General features: G+C 43.2%; 1 protein-coding gene across 2 annotated transcripts in view; it reads right to left on the reverse strand.

Moving 5' to 3' along the window:
• Positions 1-23,318, reverse strand: part of TPH2 (tryptophan hydroxylase 2) — a 112,516-nt gene that overhangs the window by 53,578 nt on the left and 35,620 nt on the right. For both annotated transcript variants that reach the window (XM_087449173.1, XM_014794124.2), the window contains exon 7: positions 19,261-19,396. In XM_087449173.1, coding sequence (XP_087305299.1) covers positions 19,261-19,396 — 136 coding nt within the window. The remainder of the gene's footprint in view (positions 1-19,260; positions 19,397-23,318) is intronic.

The following is a 23,318-nucleotide window of genomic DNA, read 5'->3' on the forward strand; positions in this document are numbered from 1 at the left end:
CCAGATAAGATTTTAGGCAGCTCTTATGATCCCTCCCTCCCTCTTATACCCCTATGACAACGTAAATAAACACCTCTTTGGCCCTCTCCTGAGAGGCTGAGCACTGGGATGTTCCCTGGAGGAAATCTTCTTTACTTTCCCCCTGGGAATCACAGGGAAGCCCACTGATGTTACTCGTCTTCATTATGATTTTTCCGAGACCAGCCAAAAACAGTACAGTTATATTTTTCAAAATTTAGTTCAGGAAGCATTTATTGTGTGCTTATTATGGACCAGGACTATGTTAGGAACTGAGGCTTAAAAGAAAAGAAAGCATAATCCTAGAATAACTCTTAGCGAAAGTCACCCTATGGTTCCATAAAAGAACCATCAAACAGCAAGTACTAACTTTCTTGATCTAATGAGTTTCCTGTTCTTACAAGTACCACAAAAAGGCTGCAAGAGAAACACTGTCGATATGTCTCCTGTTCCCCACCATCCCAGACATTTCTTATTTCTTGAAGAAATAAGAGATTCTTAACTCTTTCCCTTTATCCCCTCCAATCTCACTAAATATTGTGGAGGCGATATAACATAGTGGTTAAAAGCATACATTCTGGATTCAGGCCTAAGTGCATTTCCCACATTCCTGTGTAGGCATTACTGAGAGCAGCACTGTGCAATTGAACTTTCCGTGATGATGGAAATAGTCTACATCCACATCGTCCAATAGGGTAGCCACTCGGCACAGGTGGCTATTGAACACTTGAAATGTGGCTACAGCTACTGAGGAACTAAACTATTATTCAATAAATTTAAATCAATAAATTTAAATAGCCACCAAATTTAAATCGCTACCATATTGGACAGCACAGACGTATTGTTTTCTCATCTGTAAAAGGGAGATTATATAGGTCTCTCTCTCATGGAGTTCTTAAACAATGTAGTAAGATACTGCATTGAAAACTTAAGTTCTCATACACTGCTGGTGGGAGTGCAAACTGGTGCAGCCACTATGGAAAACAAGATGGAGATTCCTCAAAAAGTCAAGGATAGAACTACCATATGATCCAGCTATTCCACTGTTGGGTATTTATCCAAAGAACTTGAAAACACAAATTTGTAAAGGTACATGCACCCCTGTGTTCATTGCAGTGTTATTCACAATAGCCAAGACTTGGAAGCAACCTAAGTGTCCATCAAGGGACAAATGGATAAAGAAGATGTGGTATATATACACAATGGAATACTACTCAGCCATAAGAAACGACGAAATCCAGCCATTTGTGACAACATGGATGGACATTGAGGGTATAATGCAAAGTGAAATAAGTCAGAGGGAGAAGGTCAAATACCGTATGATTTCCTTCATTAAGTAGTAGATAATAACAACAATAAACAAACACATAGGGACCGAGATTGGATTGGTGGTTACCAGAGGGGAAGAGGGGAGGGAGGAGGGTGAAAGGGATAATTCGGTACATGTGTGTGGTGATGGGTTGTAATTAGTATTTTGGTGGTGAACATGATGTAATCTATGCAGAAATAGAAGTACAATGATGTACACCTGAAATTTTTACAATGTTATAAACCAATGTTACTGCAATAAACAAAAAATTAAAAAAAAAAAGAAAACTTAAGTTCTCAACAAGTCATGTATTATTCATCATATTACATTGAACTATACTTACACCCAAGTCTATTGTACCTCAATAAGTTTTACCCTTTTGGAAGATATTTTATCCCTTAAACAAGAAGCAGGAAGCTTCTCCAGGACAGAGGTCATGCCATGTTCATCTTTAGGTTCCAGAGCTTAGGAAACCCGGCACGTGATGGGTGCTCAGTAACTTCTTTTTGAACTCAAGTGAATAGAGCAGTGATGATGGGCCCTATGGTTCCACACCTAGGTAAGGCCAACCAAATCCCGTTCTCCTAACTCCCAGTGTAGCACAGGGGCTTGGACTCGATCTTGGTTTACTATTTTCTGATTGTATGACTGTAGGAAAATTACCTGACATTTTTGAATCTTGGAATTGCCATCTGTAAAGTAGTGACAGTCCTGCCTACCTTATAGAGACGAGTGGAATGATGACAGACAGAACATGTGTGGGAAATGTCAGACCCCTTTTCCTTCTCTCTTGTGCTGGCTTCTGTGCCTGTCAATAGATGCAATTCTCTACACTGTAGTGAAGAGGTATGAACAGTGGTTTCCTCTTCCTTGCCTAAAATTCAATCATTGTGAATTTCTACTTCTGAATTTGCAAATTAAAAATGCAAATACTCCTGAGAAAATTTCTCCCAGGTCGTCTCAGTCTTCCACATCTGCAGGTACATAAATGAGCTTCTCCCTGACTACATGGCACTGAGGGGTATGCACAGGGATTCAGGCCCTGATTCCGGATGACAGGCTCCACACAAGGAAAGCAAATCTCGGGGGGGTGGGGCGGTGGGAAAAAAGGAATCCTGCTTCAAACCTGTTAAAATATATACATATATATACTTGAAAGCTTTATCCCAAGGCACTACAGATAACAGCCTAAAAGAACAAAAACAGAGCTCCAGCAGCCACTTAGGCACAAATTTGGTTTCCAAATGCACAGGTTTGAAATAATGTATAGGGTTGTGTTTGTTTGTTTTATAGAATGTCTATTGTTAGAGTACTTGGAGCTCTCAAGACAAAAGGTTCTGTAAAAGTTTTAGGAGTTATTTTTGCTTTTAGGCGCTTCACAAAACTAGACACAATATTATGATTGGAAACTTGGGAGTCTAGGTCTAAGAACGTGGTCCTGTAACTTAAGGACGCACTGGAATTCTATGCGGCACTTCAGCCTCCACACGAATTTAAGAGGTGCCAAGTAAGAGTGGACCTATTTGGTATTTATATAAAGCTTTTGTCTCTTCACAGATCAGAGCATTTATTTCATCATCCCTCACACAGGAAGGTTCGGCAGCTTGCCGATGTCACACTGACAGCAGACAGTGGGGCCTGCATTTCGGGCACGCAATCCACAGGCCCCAGCCGGAGCCTCCTGTCTACACACTGCGAGCTACTGTGGCGAGCACTACCCCTTCTTCTTCCCGGTGAACCAGGAGACGCCTCCTCTCAGTAAACAGGGTAGGCCTGTGGACATCCAAGGAGAGGGTGGGCTCCTAACAAGCCCGGTAGTCAGACCAAAGACTGGATGGGACAGCACAGCAATAGATCATCCAAGAGGCACCTACAGGAATTAGGGTTCTGGCAAGACAGGGCCACCAAATTAAGGTAAGAAATCTGACAATCTTGTACAAAATCTGTAATTAGAAAACCAAGAAAGAAGCTATTCAGCTTCAGCACACGTGAGCTTTGAGCTTTTCTGTGTAGTGTTACTGTTTAACACAGGACAGAGGTTAATCCCAGATTCTGGCACTACTCTGAGCTCAAATTCTGACCCCCCACTTACCAACTGTGTGAACTTGGGCAAGTTACGTAACCTTTCTGTGCCTCAGTCTCCCCTTCCATATACTCAGAATAATAATAGTAACAACTCAGATGGTTTTTGTATCAAACAAGTTCATCCACATACAGTCCTTAAAAAGTGCCTAGTGCATAATAGTCAACATATACGCCTTTGCTATTAACAGTAAAAAGTATTGTTGCATCTGCTGCTATTGTTGTTGAGATCATCAACGTTGGAGGATGGAAGGGGTGACAACATTTTCAGGTCTTAGGGCCTCTACATCTTCACTGACCCTGGGTGTCGCCTAAACCAAACTTCTCCTGAGGGAGACGATGGCTACTAAGCTGGGGTGTGAGCTCTGGGTTAAAATGCAGGAAAGGGAGGCCAGATGGAACCTGCTTTCTGAGAACATGCCGTTTTCTGGGAATCGCTGGTGATCATGCTGCTCTGCAATCCTGAACAGCAAAAACCATCCTAGCGCCATGGAAGAAGCCAGTTGGCTGGGCGGGAAGCTTGGCACCGCATTCGGGGGTCCTCTGGGGGAGAGCAGGTTTAAGCTCCACAGAGCTTATAGGAATGAAGGGTGACCTCTGAAAAGCTCTGGCTCATCTTCCCAGCTCTGCAGTACGACCTTGCCCAGACCCACCTTCCACAAGCCTCAATACTGAGGACACCCACTACGGCTGGGGCTTAAGGCAGACCGGTTCACAGGCCAGAATCTCTCCAAGGGCAGCACGGAGGGAACAAACGTTGGGAAGGAAAAATCCTATTTTCCTCTCATTACAGACCTAATGAGAGGCATCTGTTGGATCAAGAGAGGGGCAGCCAACCTGTCTTATAAACTGCAAAGCCTACATCTTTATCTGCTGATATCATTACTTAACAAATGAGGAGTAACGTCTGAGTCACAAGAAAAGGGCATCTTCTGCCAGTTTTAGAGAGGGTTCTGTTCTAATAAGCAAGGGCTAAGCGTGAAATTCATTTACTTTACTTAGAAAGAGATGTAAAACATTGTCAGAAATAATTCACTTTTATTTTTCTTGTAAAATTGAAACACAGCAGCAATTATAAGAAAAATCACCTGACTACAAAGCCTTTTTTAAACTTTAAAACAGTTGTATTTAAAAATAACATTAAAATGGCTGGCCCTGTGGCTTGGTGGTTAAGTGCGCGCGCTGCGATGCTGGCAGCCCGGGTTCGGATCCCGGGTGCGCATCGAGGCACCACTTCTCTGTCCATCCTGAGGCCGAGTCCCACATACAGCAACTAGAAGGGTGTGCAGCTGTGACATACAACTATCTACTGGGGCTTTGGGGGCAAAAAATAAATAAATAAAATCTTTAAAAAAAATAAAATAAATAAAATAAAATAAAAATAACATTAATTGAACATAAAATGTTTAACTGTGACAAGAAAGAATTTCTTTAATGCAAACGCATTTAGTTGTATCTTGGCAATAAAAGTCGCAAAATTAGTCAATGGTGTCGTGAATTATGTCTTAATGGGGAAAGTTTGCTCTTTGATTTGAAAAGTGACACACCAAGAGAGGACAGAAGAAGATATGCCCACATCAGTATGTGCGAATCATCCATGATCCCAGCTCAGCCCTGAATCTGGAACTCCCTGATTGGAGAAGCTTATACTATGTTGTGCCAAGTATATTTTTGTTACTAGTATGTTAAACACAACATCTGAAAAATAAAATGGAATAAATATTTTTAAATTTTTTCATTAAAACATTTTTTAAAGGGATTTCTGGTGCAAAATTGCATTTTTATCTTGGCAGTAGCTCTTCTGGAAAGACAGACATTGACCTGGCTTGACCTCAGAGAATTGATGTCAAAGAATGTGTGTTTATATTTAAAATTCCTGGACAAGGGGTAAGGGGCTGTGCTGTGGATGTGTATGTCAACACCACCCTGAGCAATGTTTTATGTTCCAAGAGCACCAGTACAGAACCACGAGACATCGGGCCACCTCTAGTCTCCATCCAGATGTCTAGATCAGATGGGTTTGGCCTTTATTGAAGAGAACGAGCCTGGATTGTCATTTACATATACAGGAGTAATACCTTAGAAAACAGGGTCTTCTTGCCCCAACCTCCTCCATTTCTGAGACTCAGTCAGTCCATACAGCTTCTGAAGGAAAGCACGAAATTTGGCCCCAGGGTAATACGGTTTTATTAAACAGTATTTCTTATTAAAGAGCTCTGCATTTCTAAGATACCACTGGCAACTGGGACTACAGACATAATTGCAAATCATATACACAAATACACGTGCATGTGCAAATTCAGCAAGAATTCAACATCTACTTTGCAGAAAACACATTCAAGAAGTCTGTAGGCACTAAGAAGAATGGAGACCACAGACCCCTGGAAGGAAGCGCCCAAGGAAGAAAAGCCAAACAAGCTAAGGCACAACTAGGGGGAGTGGGCTGCCTTCTGAAAGCCAAAAGCCTGGTGTCAGGGACCAGACCTGGCCAAACCAGAGCAGGGCATGAGGGAGATCCCTCCCTGCAACTCACTTCTCTTCCCTGTACGCCCAAGATTTTAAACTGAATCACCACCACCCCCTCCAGCAAGAAGTTCCAGAGAAAAATCCAGAGACGGTCCCACCTCTCTGATTCACCCTTCTCTCTGGGGGAGGAGGGGCCCCCCACGTCTGATGTGGACAACACATCCACCCATATGACAGTCCCTTTGTGACCTGTACCAATGCTTGGCAGAAGTTGCCAATCTCATAGAATTTCTTCTTCATGTAATATTTTAAACAGTTCAAATATAATTTAGAACACGTCACAGAGTGACATGACTTTTTAAGCTAGGGCAATGAGCTCTCTTGCCTTTTAGGTGAGACAGTATTTAGGGTTAGTTATCCAAAGGGGGAGAAAAATGTACATTTTTTAGCACATGTGAAGTGCAGTTGCGTCTCTCTCTTTTTCTTTCCTTCCCTCCCTCTCTCTTCTCTTTCTCTCATTTTAATATGGGAGAAGTGAGATAGCTTCACATCTCCTTTTGCTCCTTTTCATCAGTTCACAGTAAATAACCACTGTCTTCTGAAACTATTTCTATCCCCAAAGCAAAATACACAAGCAACATAGATTGGCCTTATTGGCTGTGATTTGAAGAGAAGGCTATCCTCGTAGATTTAATCGGTGTCTACAATTCCATGAACTATTAAAGGTTCACGATTTTGCCTGAAGACACTGAACATGTAAAAATATCTTATTCACAGAGGAGTGTCCAGTGTCAGCCCTTGGAGTCAGAGGAAAGCTATTGGGGTGTGCGGAGGACACCCCCAGGATAGAGGCACAACCCTCCAGAAGGAGGCCCTCCTACCACAGAGAACGTGTCTGGGCTTCCCGGTGCTCCTCCCTCCATGGATCTCAGACTGGGTCTAGGCCTCTGAGTAGCTCTCCTGGTGGCAGTGCTGGTCATGGCTTCAGCCCTCTTTGGACTTAGTTTTCACTTTATATGCTGGTTTGGGGATCCACTCCAACCTCAGTCTGGATTTTCTTGTTCCTGTATTGCCTTTGCCAACCGGCCTTGAGTTAATTATGGTCTTCCAAAGGAGACTGACACATGAACAGATAATTGCCATGCAGTGTTGTAAGTACTAAGTCAGGCCAAGGGCTGCAGGAACATCGCCCTCTGCCTGGAAAAGTCTGCACAGAGAAGGCTGCGACTGAACTTTAATCCAAGAGAATTAAAGGATTTGACCAGAGTCATTCCAGACAGAATGAACCACCCGTGAAAAGGGATGGAGGCATGCACTAGAGGCTCCTGGGGATGGTGAGAAGTCCAGTGCCACTGAAGCAGCAAGTTTTGGAGGGGCAGACAGAGAAGCAGAAGACGTGGTTCGATGTGGTCAGACTTTCTTCCTTGTATGTAACAGGGAACCAACAGCAGGTAAACAAGGGAATGCTACACTCATATCTATGTCTTAGAAAGGAAACAAAGTCTACAGATTGCTTTTAAGAGGAAGGAGCACAATAATTGGCAGACAGAGCAGCAATGTTAACATGACCTGTCAAATTTCTTCTCCTTGAACAGTGGTTCTCACTGGGGGTGATGTTGCCTTCCAAGGGATGTTTGACAAGGCCGAGAGACATCTTTGCTTGTCACATCTGGTAGTGATGGAAGGGTGCTCTTGACCTCTAGTGGATAGAGGCAGGGATGCTGCTAAACATCCTACAATCCACAGGACAGCCCCCACAGAAAAGAATGATCTGGCCCAAATATCAATAGTGCCAAGGTCAAGAAAGCCTGTTCTAAAAGAAGATGAGGTGGCCAGAGGATGCAGTATGACACAGTCCACAATGAACTTCCCAGAGAGACAAAGAGGAGACCAGGAGATTGTGGGGATTCTCAAACGTCTTTTCTGCCTCTGTCCACGTGCGGGCTGATGCTCACACACTCATGAACGTGGAACTCTTCATCTTTCCCCTCATTCCACTGAAGGAGAGAGATGCTATCATTGGAGTAACCTTGAATTTGACCCAACTAATTTTTTAAAGGAAATCATTTGCAAACTGTAATACTCAATTAGTGACAAAGTTGCTTGGAATCATATCTGAGAGAAGCATGCAGCTATGCAACAATGAAATGCAGAACCACTGCCTCGGGCGCTGCTCAAAGAAAGAGCAAGGATATCTGTAACTTATGGCAGAATCAGTGACCTTCCAGTCCAGGTAGAAGCACGTGGAAAAGCAACCCCTCCCAAGAAAGCTGGGACTCACTGATTCTCCAGGACTTTCTCTATCATCCTCCAGGCCAGAAAACTTTCCCCAGGGAACCAATCCAATCTGCCACCCTTTTTAAATTCAAGTCTTATTATCTGGCCAGGTTTACAGAACCCAGAGTCTTTAAAATGTAAAATCCGGGGCCCAGCCTGGTGGTGTAGCGGTTAAGTGCGCGGGCTCCACTGCAGCGACCGGGTTCGAATCCCCGGTGCACACCGATGCACCGCTTGTCAAGCGATGCTGTGGCGGCATCCCATATAAAGTAGAGGAAGATGGGCACAGATATCAGCCCAGGGCAAGTCTTCCTCAGCAAAAAGAGGAGGATTGGCATCAGATGTTAGCTCAGGGCTAATCTTCCTCACACACACAAAAATGTAAAATCCAAAAACAAGCCAAAAACAGAGAGAGAAGTCAAGATGGTGGCGTAGGCAGACTCTGAACTCACCTCCTCCCGCAGACACAGCCACTTTACAACTACCTGTGGAAAAATTACCCCTGAGACAGAACTGAAACCTGGATAAGAGGAACTCCTGCAACAAAGGACAATCCTAATTGAGGTGGAAGAGGCAGAAACTCCCTTCTGGAGAGGAAAAATGCCGCCTTCACAAGCCGCAGCACCTCACGGCCGCCGGGGAGCAGCCCACAGGTCCGCAGCCTCCCTGGAGGAGCAGGGCCCTGAGCCGGGGAGCGCCCCTGCTGTAGGCATTTTGTGGACCCAGCACAATCAAGATGAGTAGCATAATATCTGACTTTGCCTGCTACTAAAACATTGGGGAATACCCCCAGAAAACCTGGTTCACAAAGAAATTAAAACCGGCTCTTAAAGGGCCCACACGCAAACTCACCTGTTTCAGAAAGCAACCTAAATCACCAGAAAGAAAGGTGCACAGTGCTTTGGTGAAAAGAGACTCACCTGATATGCTCTGAATGCATTGTAGTGAGAGGTGAGACTTCTCCAGGGACTGGGACATTGGCGGCGGCCATTGTTGTGGCCTGGGGTGGGTGTGCTGACACAGACGCCATTGGAGTTCTTCCTGGGGCCTGCAAGCCCAGGTCTGCCCCACCCACTAGAGCACCGACTTAATCCAGCTCAGCTAGGGCAGGCAGCCCACCCTGGAGACTGGCCCCACCCAACAACAAGCCCTCAGGCAACTTGTGGGCCTGCATAGATTGGTGACTAGATTCTCTGCAGCCTGGCAACTGAGCCGACTTCAGTGGGGCAGGGCGTGCACAAGGAGCAGGTGGAGAGTGTGGGGCAGTGGTGGAGTGTGTGGGGCTCCCGCCATGGAGAGACTGGGTCCACTTCGGGAGGTCAGGGCACACACACGGGGCAGGACTTTGTTGACTGTGTGTGTGGACCTGTGGGCGGCAGGGCTTGTCAGCTGCAGAAGACTTGTGCTTCTCAAAGAACCACATGGGGGGTTTTCACCTTCCAAAGTCTGAAACAATTGGGTGCTCCTGTGCCTGAGGCCAGCCCCACCCAGCTGCAATCCTCAGAGACCTGACAAGAGACCTAAAGGCTGGAGGCTTACAGCAATTGTAAGGCCCTGAGCCTAACAACCTGCCACGCTGGCGGCCTACTCACTTAAAAGAAATACTGCAACACACATGTGGTGTCAGAACTTGCAGGCAACTGAGCTGGGGCTCCCCACACCTGATAAAGAGACTGAAGGGCCCACAACAACTACAAACAGCTGAGCATTACAACAGCTGACCAGGAACATAACTCGGCCTACCTGGGCACATACAGGGAGAGCAAACAGGCCACAACAGAAGGACACACGTAGCCCACATAGGGGTCACCCCTGGAACATTGAGAACTGAGGGAAGCACACTGCAGGACTCCTAAGGCATCACTTGTATAAGGTCACCTATCCAAGAGCAGGAGACATAGCTGACCTACCTAATACGTAGACACAAGCACACGGAAAGAGGCAAAATGAGGAGGCAAAGGAATACATTCCAAGTAAGGGAACAGGACAAAACCCCAGAAAAGGAACTAAGTGAAACAGAAATGAGCAACCTACCCAACAGGGAGTTCAAACTAAGAGTGTTAAGGATGCTCACTGATGTGGGGAGAAGAATAGATGAACTCAGTGAGAATGTCAACAAAGAAATGGAAGATATAGAAAAGAACAAATCAGAAATGAAGAATACAATACCGAAAATGAAAAATTCACTAGAGGGACTCAAAAGCAGAGTAGAGGATACAGAAGAACGGATCGGCGAGTTGGAAGAAAGACTAGAAGAAATTACCCAAGCTGAACAGGTAAAAGAGAAAAGAATTAAAAAGAGTGAGGACAGTCTAAGGGACCTCTGGGACACCATCAAGCACACTAACATCTGTGTTATAGGTGTCCCAGAAGGAGAAGAGTGAGACAAAGGGGCAGAGAATCTATTTCAAGAAATAATATATGAAAACTTCCCTAACCTAAGGAAGGAAACAGACATCCAGGTACAGGAAGCACAGAGAGCCCCAAACAAGATAAACCCAAAGAGGCCCACACCAAGACACATCATAATCAAAATATCTAGAATTAAAGATAAAGAGAGAATCCGAAAAGCTGTCAGAGAAAGACAAGTTACATACAAAGGAAACCCTATAAGGCTATCAGCTGACTTCTCAGCAGAAACCTTACAGGCTAGAAGAGAGTGGCAAGGTACATTTAAAGTGCTGAAAGGAAAAAACTTACAGCCAAGAATACTCTACACAGCAAAATTATCATTCAAAATGGAAGGAGAGATCAAAAATTTCCCAGACAAGCAAAAATTAAAGGAGTTTGTCACCAAGAAACCAGTGCTACAAGAAATGTTAAAGGGACTCATTTAAGGGGAAAAGAGAAGACCACAAATAGGAAAAATTATCTATTTCCATGATAAGAATGTAATGGACACAAATGCACAAAAAAGAGGTTAGATATGATATCAAAAACATAAAATGAGGGAGGAGGGGAGTTAAAGAGTAGAGCTTTCAGACAGAAGTCAAACTAAAGAGACCTTCAATTCTGTATAGAAGAAGGAAGGAGCAGAGAAGGACTACTAAAACACTGAGAAAAAAAAAGTTAAAAAATGGCAGTAAGTACATACTTATCAATAGCTACTTTAAACGTCAATGGACTAAATGCTCCAATTAAAAGGCATAGGGTGGCTGATTGGATAAAAAAACAAGACCCATATATATGCTGCATACAAGAGACACACTTCAGACCTAAAGACACTCACAAACTGAAAGTGAAGGGATGGAAAAATATACTCCATGCAAATGGCAATGAAAAGAAAGCTGGGGTAGCAGTACTCAGATAAAATAGACTATAAAACAAAAACTGTAAAAAGAGACAAAGAAGGGCATTACATAATGATCAAGGGAACAATCCAACAAGAGGATATAACACTTGTAAATATCTACGCACCCAATGTAGGTGTACCTAAATATATAAAGCAATTATTAATAGACGTAAAAACAGAAATAGACAGTAACACAATAATAGTAGGGGACTTTAACACTCCACTTACACCAACGGATAGATCATCCAAACAAGATCAATAAGGAAACATTGGCCTTAAATGAGACACTAGAACAGATGGACCTAGTAGATATATACAGAGCATTCCATCCAAAAACTGAAGAATACACGTTCTTTTCGAATGCACATGGAACATTCTCCAGGATTGATCACATATTAGGCCACAAAACAAGTCTCCATAAATTTAAGAAGATTGAAATAATACCAAGCATCTTTTCTGACCACCACTGTATGAAACTGGAAATCAACTATAGGAAGAAAACCAGAAAAGCCACAAACACATGGAGATTAAACAAAATGCTACTGAACAACGACTGGGTCAATGAAGAAATCAAAGAAGAAATCAAAGTAGAAATCAAAAAACACCTGGAGACAAATGAAAATGAAAATACGACATGCCAGAATTTATGGGATACAGCAAAAGCGGTTCTAAGAGGGAAGTTTATAGCAATACAGGCCTATCTCAACAAACAAGAAAAATCTCAAATAAACAATCTAACAATGCACCTAAAGGAACTGGAAAAAGAAGAACAAACAAAGCCCAAAATCAGTAGAAGAAGGGAAATAATAAAAATCAGAGCAGAAATAAATGAAATAGAGACCAAAAAAAAATAGAAAAATTTAATAAAACCAAGAGCTGGTTCTTTGAAAAGATCAACAAAATTGACAAACCTTTAGCTAGACTCACCAAGAAAAAAAGAGAGAAGGCACAAATAAGTAAAATCAGAAATGAAAGAGGAGAAATTACAACAGACACCTCAGAAATACAAAAGATTATAAGAGAATACTATGAAAAGCTATATGCCAAGGAATTCGACAATCTGGAAGAAATGGATAAATTCTTAGAATCATACAACCTTCCAAAACTGGATCAAGAAGAAGTAGAGAATTTGAATAGACCAATCACCAGTAAGGAGATCGAAACAGTAATCACAAACCTCCCCAAAAATAAAAGTCCAGGACCAGACGGCTTCCCTGGTGAATTCTACCAAACATTCAAAGAAGACTTAATACCTATCCTTCTCAAACGCTTCCAAAAAATTGAGGAGGGGGGGAAGCTCCCTAACTCATTCTACGAAGCCAGCATTACCCTGATACCAAAACCAGACAAGGACAACACAAAAAAAGAAAATTACAGGCCAATATCACTGATGAACATCGATGCAAAAATGCTCAACAAAATACTAGCAAATCGCATACAACAATATGTTAAAAAGATTATACACCATGATCAAGTGGGATTTATTCCAGGTATGCAGGGATGGTTCAACATTCGCAAATCAATCAACGTAATACACCACATTAATAAAATGAAGGATAAAAATCACATGATTATCTCAATAGATGCAGAGAAAGGATTTGACAAGATACAGCATCCACCTATGATAAAAACTCTGAATAAAATGGGGATAGAAGGAAAGTACCTCAACATAATAAAGGCCATAGATGAGAAACCCACAGCTAATATCATCCTCAATGGTGAAAAACTGAAAGCTATCCCTCTAAGGACAGGAACCAGACAAGGATGCCCACTGTCACCACTCCTATTTAACATAGTACTGGAAGTTCTAGCCTGAGCAATCAGGCAAGAGAAAGAAATAAAAGGGATGCAAATTGGAAAGGAAGAAGTGAAACTGTCACTATTTGCAGGTGACATGATGTTATATATAGAAAACCCTAAAGAATCCACCAGAAAACTTTTAGAAGTAATAAACGAATACGGTAAAGTTGCAGGATACAAACTCAACATACAAAAATCAGTTGCATTTCTATACACTAACAACGAAATAGTAGAAAGAGAAATTAAGAATACAATCCCATTTATAATTGCAACAAAAAGAATAAAATACCTAGGAATAAACTTACCCAAAGAGGTGAAAGATCTGTACACTGAAAACTATAAAACATTGCTGAAAGAAATTGAAGAAGACACAAAGAAATGGAAAGATATTCCGTGCTCTTGGATTGGAAGAATTAACATAGTTAAGATGTCCATACTTCCTAAAGCAATTTATAGATTCAATGCAATCCCTATCAAAGTTCCAACAATATTTTTCACAGAAATAGAACAAAGAATCCTAAAATTTATATGGAACAACAAAAGACCCCAAATAGCTAAAGGAATCCTGAGAAAAAAGAACAAAGCTGGAGGTATCACACTCCCTGATTTCAAAATATACTGCAAAGCTATAGTAACCAAAACAGCATGGTACTGGCACAAAAACAGACACACAGATCAATGGAATAGAATCAAAAGCTCAGAAATAAACCCACACATCTATGGACAGCTAATCTTTGACAAAGGAGCCAAGAACATACAATGTAGAAAAGAAAGTCTCTTCAACAAATGGTGTTGGGAAAACTGGATAGCCATATGCAAAAAAATGAAAGTAGACCCTTACCTTACACCATACAGAAAAATTAACTCCAAATGGATTAAAGACTTGAATGTAAGACCTGAAACTGTGAAACTTCTAGAAGAAAACATAGGCAGTACGCTCTTCGACATCGGTCTTAGCAACATCTTTTCAAGCACCACGTCTGACCGGGCAAGAGAAACAATAGAAAAAATAAACAAATGGGACTACATCAAACTAAAAAGCTTCTGCACAGCAAAGGAAACCATCAACAAAACGAAAAGACAACCTAACAATTGGGAGAAGATATTTGCAAACCATACATCTGATAAGGGCTTAATCTCCAAAATATATAAAGAACTCATGCATCTCAACAACAAAAAAACTACCAACCCAATTAAAACATGGGCAAAAGACCTGAACAGACATTTCTCCAAAGAAGATATACAGATGGCCAACAGACACATGAAAAGATGTTCAAAATCATTAACTATCTGGGAAATGCAAATCAAAACTACAATGAGATATCACCTCACGCCCGTCAGAATGGCTATAATTAACAAGACAGGAAACAACATGTGTTGGAGAGGATGTGGAGAGAAGGGAACTCTCATACACTGCAGGTGGGAGTGCAAACTGGTGCAGCCACTATGGAAAACAGTATGGAGATTCCTCAAAAAATCAAGGATAGAACTACCATATGATCCAGCTATTCCACTGTTGGGTATTTATCCAAAGAACTTGAAAACACCAATGCATAAAGATACATGCACCCCTGTGTTCATTGCAGCGATATTCACAATAGCCAAGACTTGGAAGCAACCTAAGTGCCCATCAAGGGACGAATGGATAAAGAAGATGTGGTCTATATACACAATGAAATACTACTCAGCCATAAGAAACGATGAAATCCAGCCATTTGTGACAACATGGATGGACATTGAGGGTATTATGCAAAGTGAAATAAGTCAGAGGGAGAAGGTCAAATACCGTATGATTTCCTTCATTAAGTAGTAGATAATAACAACAATAAACAAACACATAGAGACAGAGTTTGGATTGGTGGTTACCAGAGGGGAAGGGGGGAGGGAGGAGGGCGAAAGGGATAATTCAGCATATGTGTGTGGTGATGGGTTGTAATTAGTATTTGGGTGGTGAACATGATGTAATCTATGCAGGAATAGAAGTATAATGATGTACACCTGAAATTTATACAATGTTATAAACCAATGTTACTGCAATAAACAAAAAATTAAAAAAAAAAAAAAAAGCCAAAGACATGTTTAAAACCCAACGTGTGTTGAAAGCTTTGATATCGAAATACATTTTACCCAGACTGAAAAGGAAAATACAATTCTCTTTTCAGGTAGTGTCTTTTTGCTGCCTTCGCTCTCATCTCCAGCTGCGTCTGCAGGGCTCACCTCAGTCTCATTAGCACTGCCTCCACTACGACAGTTCAGCAATTGAAGGCAGTGATTTGGAAGCAGAGTACAAGCAACAAACACAGCAGCCAAGTGGAACTTCAGAAATTGGAGAATCTGCCTTCTTGTTGGTTTTCAACTGAGAAAATGGATTTCGTTACAGAGATGCCTGTGAAACACCACCCCCAGCACAGCGTCCCATAGATCCAAACGACGGCTGGGAAGGAACTTAGGACTTTGCAGAACTTAAGGGTGAAGGGGATCTTTACAGAGAATTTTGTCTGCATAGCGTATTTCTGGAAGCAGGCGATGGAAACTGGTGGCAGTGGTCACCTCTGGGGAGGAGGAAGTGGGTGTCAAGAGAGCAGAGGAGGGAAAGGAAATCACTGTTCACAGTGTACCCTTTCATACACTTTGAATTCTGAATCACGTACAAGCATCACTTGCTCATAAAATAATAATAATAATTAAAAAATGTTTTTATAATATAAAACCCACTCAAAAAGAAGAGCCTGCAAAAATAATCCCAAGTTAGTGAATCCCAGATTTCCATCCTGACAGTCTCCTCTTGTCTGTGTAGTCACAGGTGTCATGGAAGAAGAGAACACTCAGATCTGCAGCGGGAGATCTCAGTTCACTTCTGACTCCCAGCCCCTATTTCCAACTGCCAGGGGCTTCTCCCTCTGGAGGTCCCACCCATGGGGCCCTCAAAGACAACATGCCCCAAACCCAAATCCTCCTCTTCTCTCCCTCTTTCCTTCTCTCCTCCATCCAAGCTAGATCCTCCTCAATATTCTCAGTCATTGTTAGAAAAAACTACCTATTCAGCTTCCCAATCTAACAACCTTAGCATTACCTTAGAGACTCTCCCCTCTCCTCACCCCCATCACAGTCACCAAATATTGTTAACTCCACCTTAGTGATATTTTTCACATAGGTGCCCTCTTGTCCTATCCCATTGACCTTTTCTAGTTCAACACCTTGTAAACTATTCTCCTGCACTGGACTATGAGCTCCCAGCTGGTTTTCCAGCTAGTTCATTTTCCACACTTCCCCAGCCACCACTCCCATCATCTTTCTCAAATACAATTTATCTGAACGTGCTTAAGAACCTTGGATTGCTCCCTATTTATTGCCTACAGAATTAAGCCCAAAGATCCTGATTTGACAAAGGATCACTTACATTGCAGACTGAAAAAACATTTCATCCCTGACACATACCCTGTGTTTTGGCCACTCTGGCATTACAAGCCTTTCTCCTTTATGCCTCTTGTGTGCCTCCAGAACTTTGCACTTGCCGGTTCTCTGACTTGAAAGCATTCTCTCCCCTCCGCACCCTGCCTTGTCCAAAAAAGAAATTCCTATACCCCCTTCTAGATCCCCACTTGGTTTATACCTTCTCTGGAAAGCCTTTTGGGACTGTCCTCTGTCCTTCTCTAACACTTTGTACACACCCCCATTATAGCCCTAGCCACACCCTTTCATAATTATTTATGTTTCTCTCTCTCCTGCCAGAATGTGAGATGCTTTAAAAAACAGCCGCTATATTTTATTTATCTTTGAATCCACTGCACCTCCCTGCTAGCTTTGCACATAAATGTTTGCTGAATGAATTGGCTGAAAGTATTTTGGTAAAAATGTAACACATTATCCCCAAATTTTATAGACCTCTGTGGCTACAATCTCATTTCTTTGCCCTCTCTCTCTGCATACCTATTGGCACGCTATCACAGGTCTCAGGAGGGCCAGTTATTCAAAGGGAACTAACAAAGTGCCCGCTCTTTGTAAACAGGCCATTTGTAAGCCCTCTGGGCTAGATGCAGAGATTGCCTTTCTAGCTCTGACAATGCTCCTTTGAGCACTCGCTCCACTCTAAGAAGCATTTCTTTTTCAAATGTCTTGAGTCCTATAAGTAACCTTGTTTACTCTGAAAACACTCTGAGGGAAGCTGGAAGGATCTAAAAAACAATGTAGTGACCCTGGTCAGTGAGCCTCACGCCTGCCTGAGAGGATGAGGGGGCTTCCGTGGCTCAGCCCTAATCCCTGCTCACTTCCACCGCCATCAGCTGCTTAACTGCTGAACCTCCCAGGACTCTCTGCTCCCCAGTGAAGATCACAGCAGCCCATTAGTTACAAGATTATTCAAGCAAAACAGCATCATAAACAAAATGAAAACCCCAGTGGCTGAAGAACAGTGGGTAACAAACTAGGGTAGGACCAGGGGTAGGCACTCATTTGAACAGAACCCAAGGGGGCAGAGACCCAGTGACAGCTCCCAGCTTCAGGGTCTCTGCCTTTGCTCTTCTCCCTCCACCTGGAACATTCCACTGATAGATATTCGTATTCAAGTCTCTGCTCAAATGTCACCTCCCAGAGGCTGCCCTGATGACTCAACCCGAAAGAGCACTGTCCATCAGTCTTCACCTCTTTGCTCCACTCTGTCTTCACAGCACTTCCAGCACAGCCCAGCACTTGTATCTGCTACCATATTACCTATCGATCTGTCTGTGGGCTAACCCTCGTCCCCCGCACATCCAGCAGGGACCTCGTCTTGTTCCCAGACAATCCAAGCAAATGGTAGTCTCCCAATAAATGTTTACTCATTAAAAAAAAAAAAAGCATACAAAGAAATATTTAGGGCACTGATCTCAAGTAGTTCATAATTCCAGCAAAGATGTAAGACCCAAGTTTAAAATGTTAAAAGCTCGCATGGTTAAATACACATTACAGATGGACAATAAGAAGAGTAAACGGCAGGTTTTCTGAGGAAGGAGTGATTGTGCACAAGATGGCAAGAGAACGTTTCCTAGAGAAGAGAGAACTTGCATCTGTCTTGAAGGCAGTGGAGAATTCAGTAAGTTCAGGAAAAGGGGCCAGAGTGTTTCACACTGGGAGACTGTACAATCTCATGTGTGATCAGGCCAAATTATCAACACACATGGGTTCACAGCTACCCACTGCCCTCCGTCCAATCTTCTGTCCACACCCCTGGCCCACCCATTGTCCAGGAGAGAGGAGATAAAAGCCCCAAAGATGGATTCTCTCAAGGAAAGCTGACAGAACCCGAACCCAAGAAGAGTCACAACGCCCATGTGAATCTAGAGGTGGTGGGCAGGACTGGAGGAGTGTTCAGGAAATTCAGACAGCAGGGAGGGCACAGCACAGAGTCTGAGTCTGGGGGTGACGGAGAAGACTAAGGGAGAAGGGATTGGTAACAGAGTTGCTGTGGCATGTGGACGTCACCTCCTCAACGTGAGAGGAGCCTCCTCACGGAGAGACACGTGCTCTGGCAGTGTGTCAACGTTCACTTTACCCTCTGTGCCTGCGTCTCCTCATCAGTCAAAATGGAGAGAATAACAGTGTCTATACCACAGGGTTGCTGCGGGCACTAAATGAGTAGATTCAAGCAGCGCCCAGCATGAATTTCCGTGTGAGCCCAGCTTCTTTAAATGCAACATTGTCCTAAGGGCCTATATGGATCATGGCTTTACGAAAGTTACACACATTTCAGGGAGTAATGTCAGCAACAGGCTGGCCAAAGCAGAGGGTTCAGTGTGGGGATGAAGTGAGAGAGACAAGCTGGAGCAGGAACATTGGAGACCCCACATTCCCAGCTGAGGATCCGATGGTTCAATGAGCCCTCGCTCCTTCAGGTGAGTGCTGTGGCTCTCACTGGCTATAAAGACGAAATTACTGTGGAGGTAAAGGAGGGCCTGAGTCACTTTCAAATAAAGTGAGCACTGACCACATCACAGTGTGGTGGTCTAGTCTAGCCTAGGCTTCCAACGCGGGTACTCACGGTTCCGGGGTGTAGAGGGGGTCCGAGCCGTGCCGAACGTACTGGGTGCAGTGGAACACTCTGTAGGCCAGGCCTGCCAGAAAGTCTCGTGGACTCAGGTATCCAGCCACAGGCCTCACTGTGAAGCCAGACCTTTCTACAGAGGCAACAGAAAGAGCCAACTAAATATTAACCCAACAAGACTTGAGGGCCAAAACAAGGCATCCTGTTATTTGTAAGGATGTTCTAGAAACAAAGTAATCAAGATCCTAACACTATTGATAATTGAATGACATATATTGTTAACAGCTATCACTTTTGTGGTTTCTGATTACTAAAATACTCTCGTGAGGTTTCCAAGGGGAAAGACATTCATTAAAATGGAAAGAAAGGTGAAATGAAAATTTAAGAATTTAAATTCAGAAACCAAATGAGGATAAAAAAGCTCAAATACACAGGAGAAGATCACAGTCTAAAGTGGTGCTCACCACTTATTACCTGGTATCTTTCTAAGAGACACAACCAGGTAGGGATCCATTCTGCTGTGTGTGTTCGGTTAACACAGCTAATTCACCCCCTTCATTCGCATGGTGGAATCAGCTCACACTACAGCTTTCTATTGTCAATACAGCTAACACCTGCGTTCTATATTGCTGTTTTCTGTGATATAATGAAAACATTCATATTAATTATTGCAATTTGATCAAGTACACTAAAGCTCTACATGCCCCCTTGCTTTACGGCAAGAGGAAACACAATATGCAGATACAATAAAATCTGTGAACTCTCTCCATCCTGCTAACACAGTTAGACTGTGGGCCGTCAGTGCTCAGCTTAAGGGCTTCCTAATGCTTCCTTCTCATGAAGGCCCGGGAAATTTACAGCCGGACGGCGACTCTTACCTCGGACACCTGCGTTGTAAAGGCTCCCATTCTGAAAGCCTCAGCTCATCAGGAGAGCACCCCAAGATGGTTAGATGGTTTAAAAGGCAAGAACCAATTCTGCTTATTAAACAAGCCCATTCTGGGATTTCTGGTATCTACATGGAAATAACCCAGCTCTCAGGCCTCCTCAGACCCATAATCCTGACAGTATTACGTTCATTCCAAAAGCTTTCACTTTGGACTTTTCCCCACTGAATATCAGAAAGGTAAGTGTGTTTTCTTCTTTTTCTATTTTGTGTCAGTTAAGCCAACATTTCTCACATATAGGTCGTGAGTGGTGGTACACAGAGGAACATTCTTTGTTTTAATAGTTATGTATTTTATTTTTATATAATTTTTTTAAAATATGTAACTATCATGTAAGGAACTTTGAATTTCTGGATATCATTGCTTAAAAAGTTTCCTTTTTAAATAAATTAGGTATTTTACAAGTAAGCCAATTAAAAGAAATAAAAACACATGCATTTACATTGTGCTTGGTGTGTGCCAATGAATGATGCAAACTGAGCTTCCCAGTATCTGATTTACCACGGGTTGTGAAAAACAACAACAACAACAACAATAATAGTAATAATAACTAAGGCTCTGCTATCCTTAATGTGTGTCAAGTAATAATAAGGGCATATATGTGAGGCAGATAAAATTATTATCTCCATTTGCAGGGAGGAAACTGAGGCACAGAGACATTAAGGTAACTCTTCTAAGGTCACACAGCTAGGAACTGGTAAAGCAGAGACTCAGTCCCAGGTACTCTGCATCCAGAATCCGTGCTATACCATACCGCCTCTCATGAAAACATTAAGTTGAGAGACAGATATGGCAAAAATATGGAGATGGCATTCTAATTACTGGGGTTTGAGAAACAGTGCAGTAAAGAGCAATCCCCAAACAGGAGCAATCAAGCCCATGGTAAATATACAATGTGCACATAACTCCGTGGGAAACACAGAGGACACGCCAGAAGCAGGGCCATTAGGGATAACATAACCTAGCGAAACAGTAACGTTAAGGCATTCTGTAATTAGGCGCTAAGTGATACTGATCAGTGGTTCTCAATCCCTTTCCCTCAGTAAAAAAGATCGTGGATGGTGTCCACACGTGAGGCCCTCCCATCATGCTAGGTGTGCTTCTCAGGGTACCAGCTGTCAGACCATGCCAGTCTCTCTCCTGACACACACATGATCTAGAATAAAAGCAGAGAGGGGAGAGGGCATGATGGCTGTTATGATCAGGATTCAGAGAGGAGGCAGGACTTGCTCTGAGTCTGGAAGAGTAGGTAGAATTTGAGGGGCTGGAGAAGGGATGACTTTTCCAGCAAGGGACAGAGCCTGAGCAGAGGTGTGAGAGCCCACAGCAGGAAGGAGGGTTGTGCAGCACAGCCATAGTAGACAACCTTGGAAAGTGGGTCGGGGCTTTGAACTGAGATTGAAGTTCAGAACTTGATTGTGTGAACCAGAGATCAGCAAACTACGGCCTGTAGTTCAAATTCAGCTTGCCATCTGTTTTTGTACACCCCATGAGCTAAGAATAGTTTTTACATTTTTTAATGGTCACATTTAAATGGCTATACAAGTACCTACATAATAGCCTCAATTTTGCCTCTTGGCCCACAAAGCCTAAAATCTTTACTATCTGGCCTTTTACAGGAAAACACATTTGTCAACCTCAGTAAAAACAAAGGGGAGCCACTGATAGCTTCTGAGCAGAGATGCCAGGAAGGAAGAGATGCTTTGGGAAGCTTCATCTGGAAGCAGTAGGCAGGAGAGTAGAGGGGAGAAGACACAGATGTCAAGGTTGTAAAATGATGGGGCCTCAATCTGAGCGGTGGCAGTGGAATGTAAAGAAAAGGACAGGCTCACAAGGTCACAAAGCTAGAAGTGGCCACACATGGAGACTGTGGTAAGCTGAACAATGGCCCTCCAAAGACGTCTGCCTCCCAATCCCCTGCACCTGTGAATGTGTTCTCTTACGTGTCAAAACGGACTTTGCGGGTGTGATTAAGTTAAGGATCTTGAGATGGGGAGATGATCTTGGATTATTCTCTTGGGGCTGATATAATCACAAGGGCCCTTAAAAGAGGGAGGCAGGAGAGTCCGAGTCATAGAAAGAGATGTGACAATGGAAAGGAGAGGTTGGAGTGATGTAAGGAAGGGGCCATGAGCCAAGGAATGCAGGAAGACTCTGGAAGCTGAAGAAAGCAAGGAACAAGCCTCCAGAAGGAACACAGCCCTGCCAAGACCTTGATTTTAGACTCCTGACCTCCAGAACTGTGAGATAACACATTCCTGTTGTTTTAAGTCCCTAAGTTTGTGGTAATGTGTTATAGCAGCCACAGGAAACTAATACAAAGACTAAGAAAGGCAGGGTGGGGCAGGACTTCTGCGAGTCTAGAGAATAAAGCATCACTGACAAAACCCGGCACGACGGGAGGACAGGAGTTCCAGGAAGGGAGGCAGCAACGCGCTTTTGCTCTTAGAACTGCTGATCTTGAAACAGAAGAAGAAAGAGGCAAAAGCAGAGAACCCGAGGACTCAACCACAGCGAAGAGCAGAGGAGGAAGTGGAGACGCTGTGAAACTTGGCCTCCTCCCTCCACCCCCACAGGAGCCCTAAGTTTTCCCAACTGCTGTCCCAGTAGGGTCAGTGAGGAGAGTGACCACACAGAGAACGTGGACTTGAGGTGACTCTGTGCTCCGTCTTGTTCACTACTATAACATCAGCCACGAGTACAGTCCCTGGCACACAATTTATGCTTAAAAACGTTGATTTGATTAATGGACTGATTTCCCCCAGAAGAAAGTCACTGGTGTCCAACATTATCCACGATACTTCTTCGTCCAATACATAATTTTTAACAAAGTAGATAAAAAGTCACCTTTGAGGTCATTCCATATCGATGTAGCCCGAAAGAGTGGTTCCTGGGTCAGAGAAAGCCCAAAGCTGAACTTACGAATCTCCTTTGGGGGTTACCATATAAATGAGCCCAGCACAGAGAGACCTCACTGAGACCCCAGCTGTGTGAACAGCTGAGTCCATCTCCCTGCTCAGAGTCCCCACTCTGCTTCCTGCAGGTGGCCCTCGAGAATTGTTGTGTCAATGCTCCTCTTTTTAAATCCAAAGGAGTTTTTCTTTTTGG

Source organism: Ceratotherium simum, chromosome 25 (genome assembly GCF_057802395.1).
Source record: "Ceratotherium simum simum isolate JZ-2026a chromosome 25, ASM5780239v1, whole genome shotgun sequence".
NCBI classification, from domain to species: Eukaryota; Metazoa; Chordata; class Mammalia; order Perissodactyla; family Rhinocerotidae; genus Ceratotherium; species Ceratotherium simum.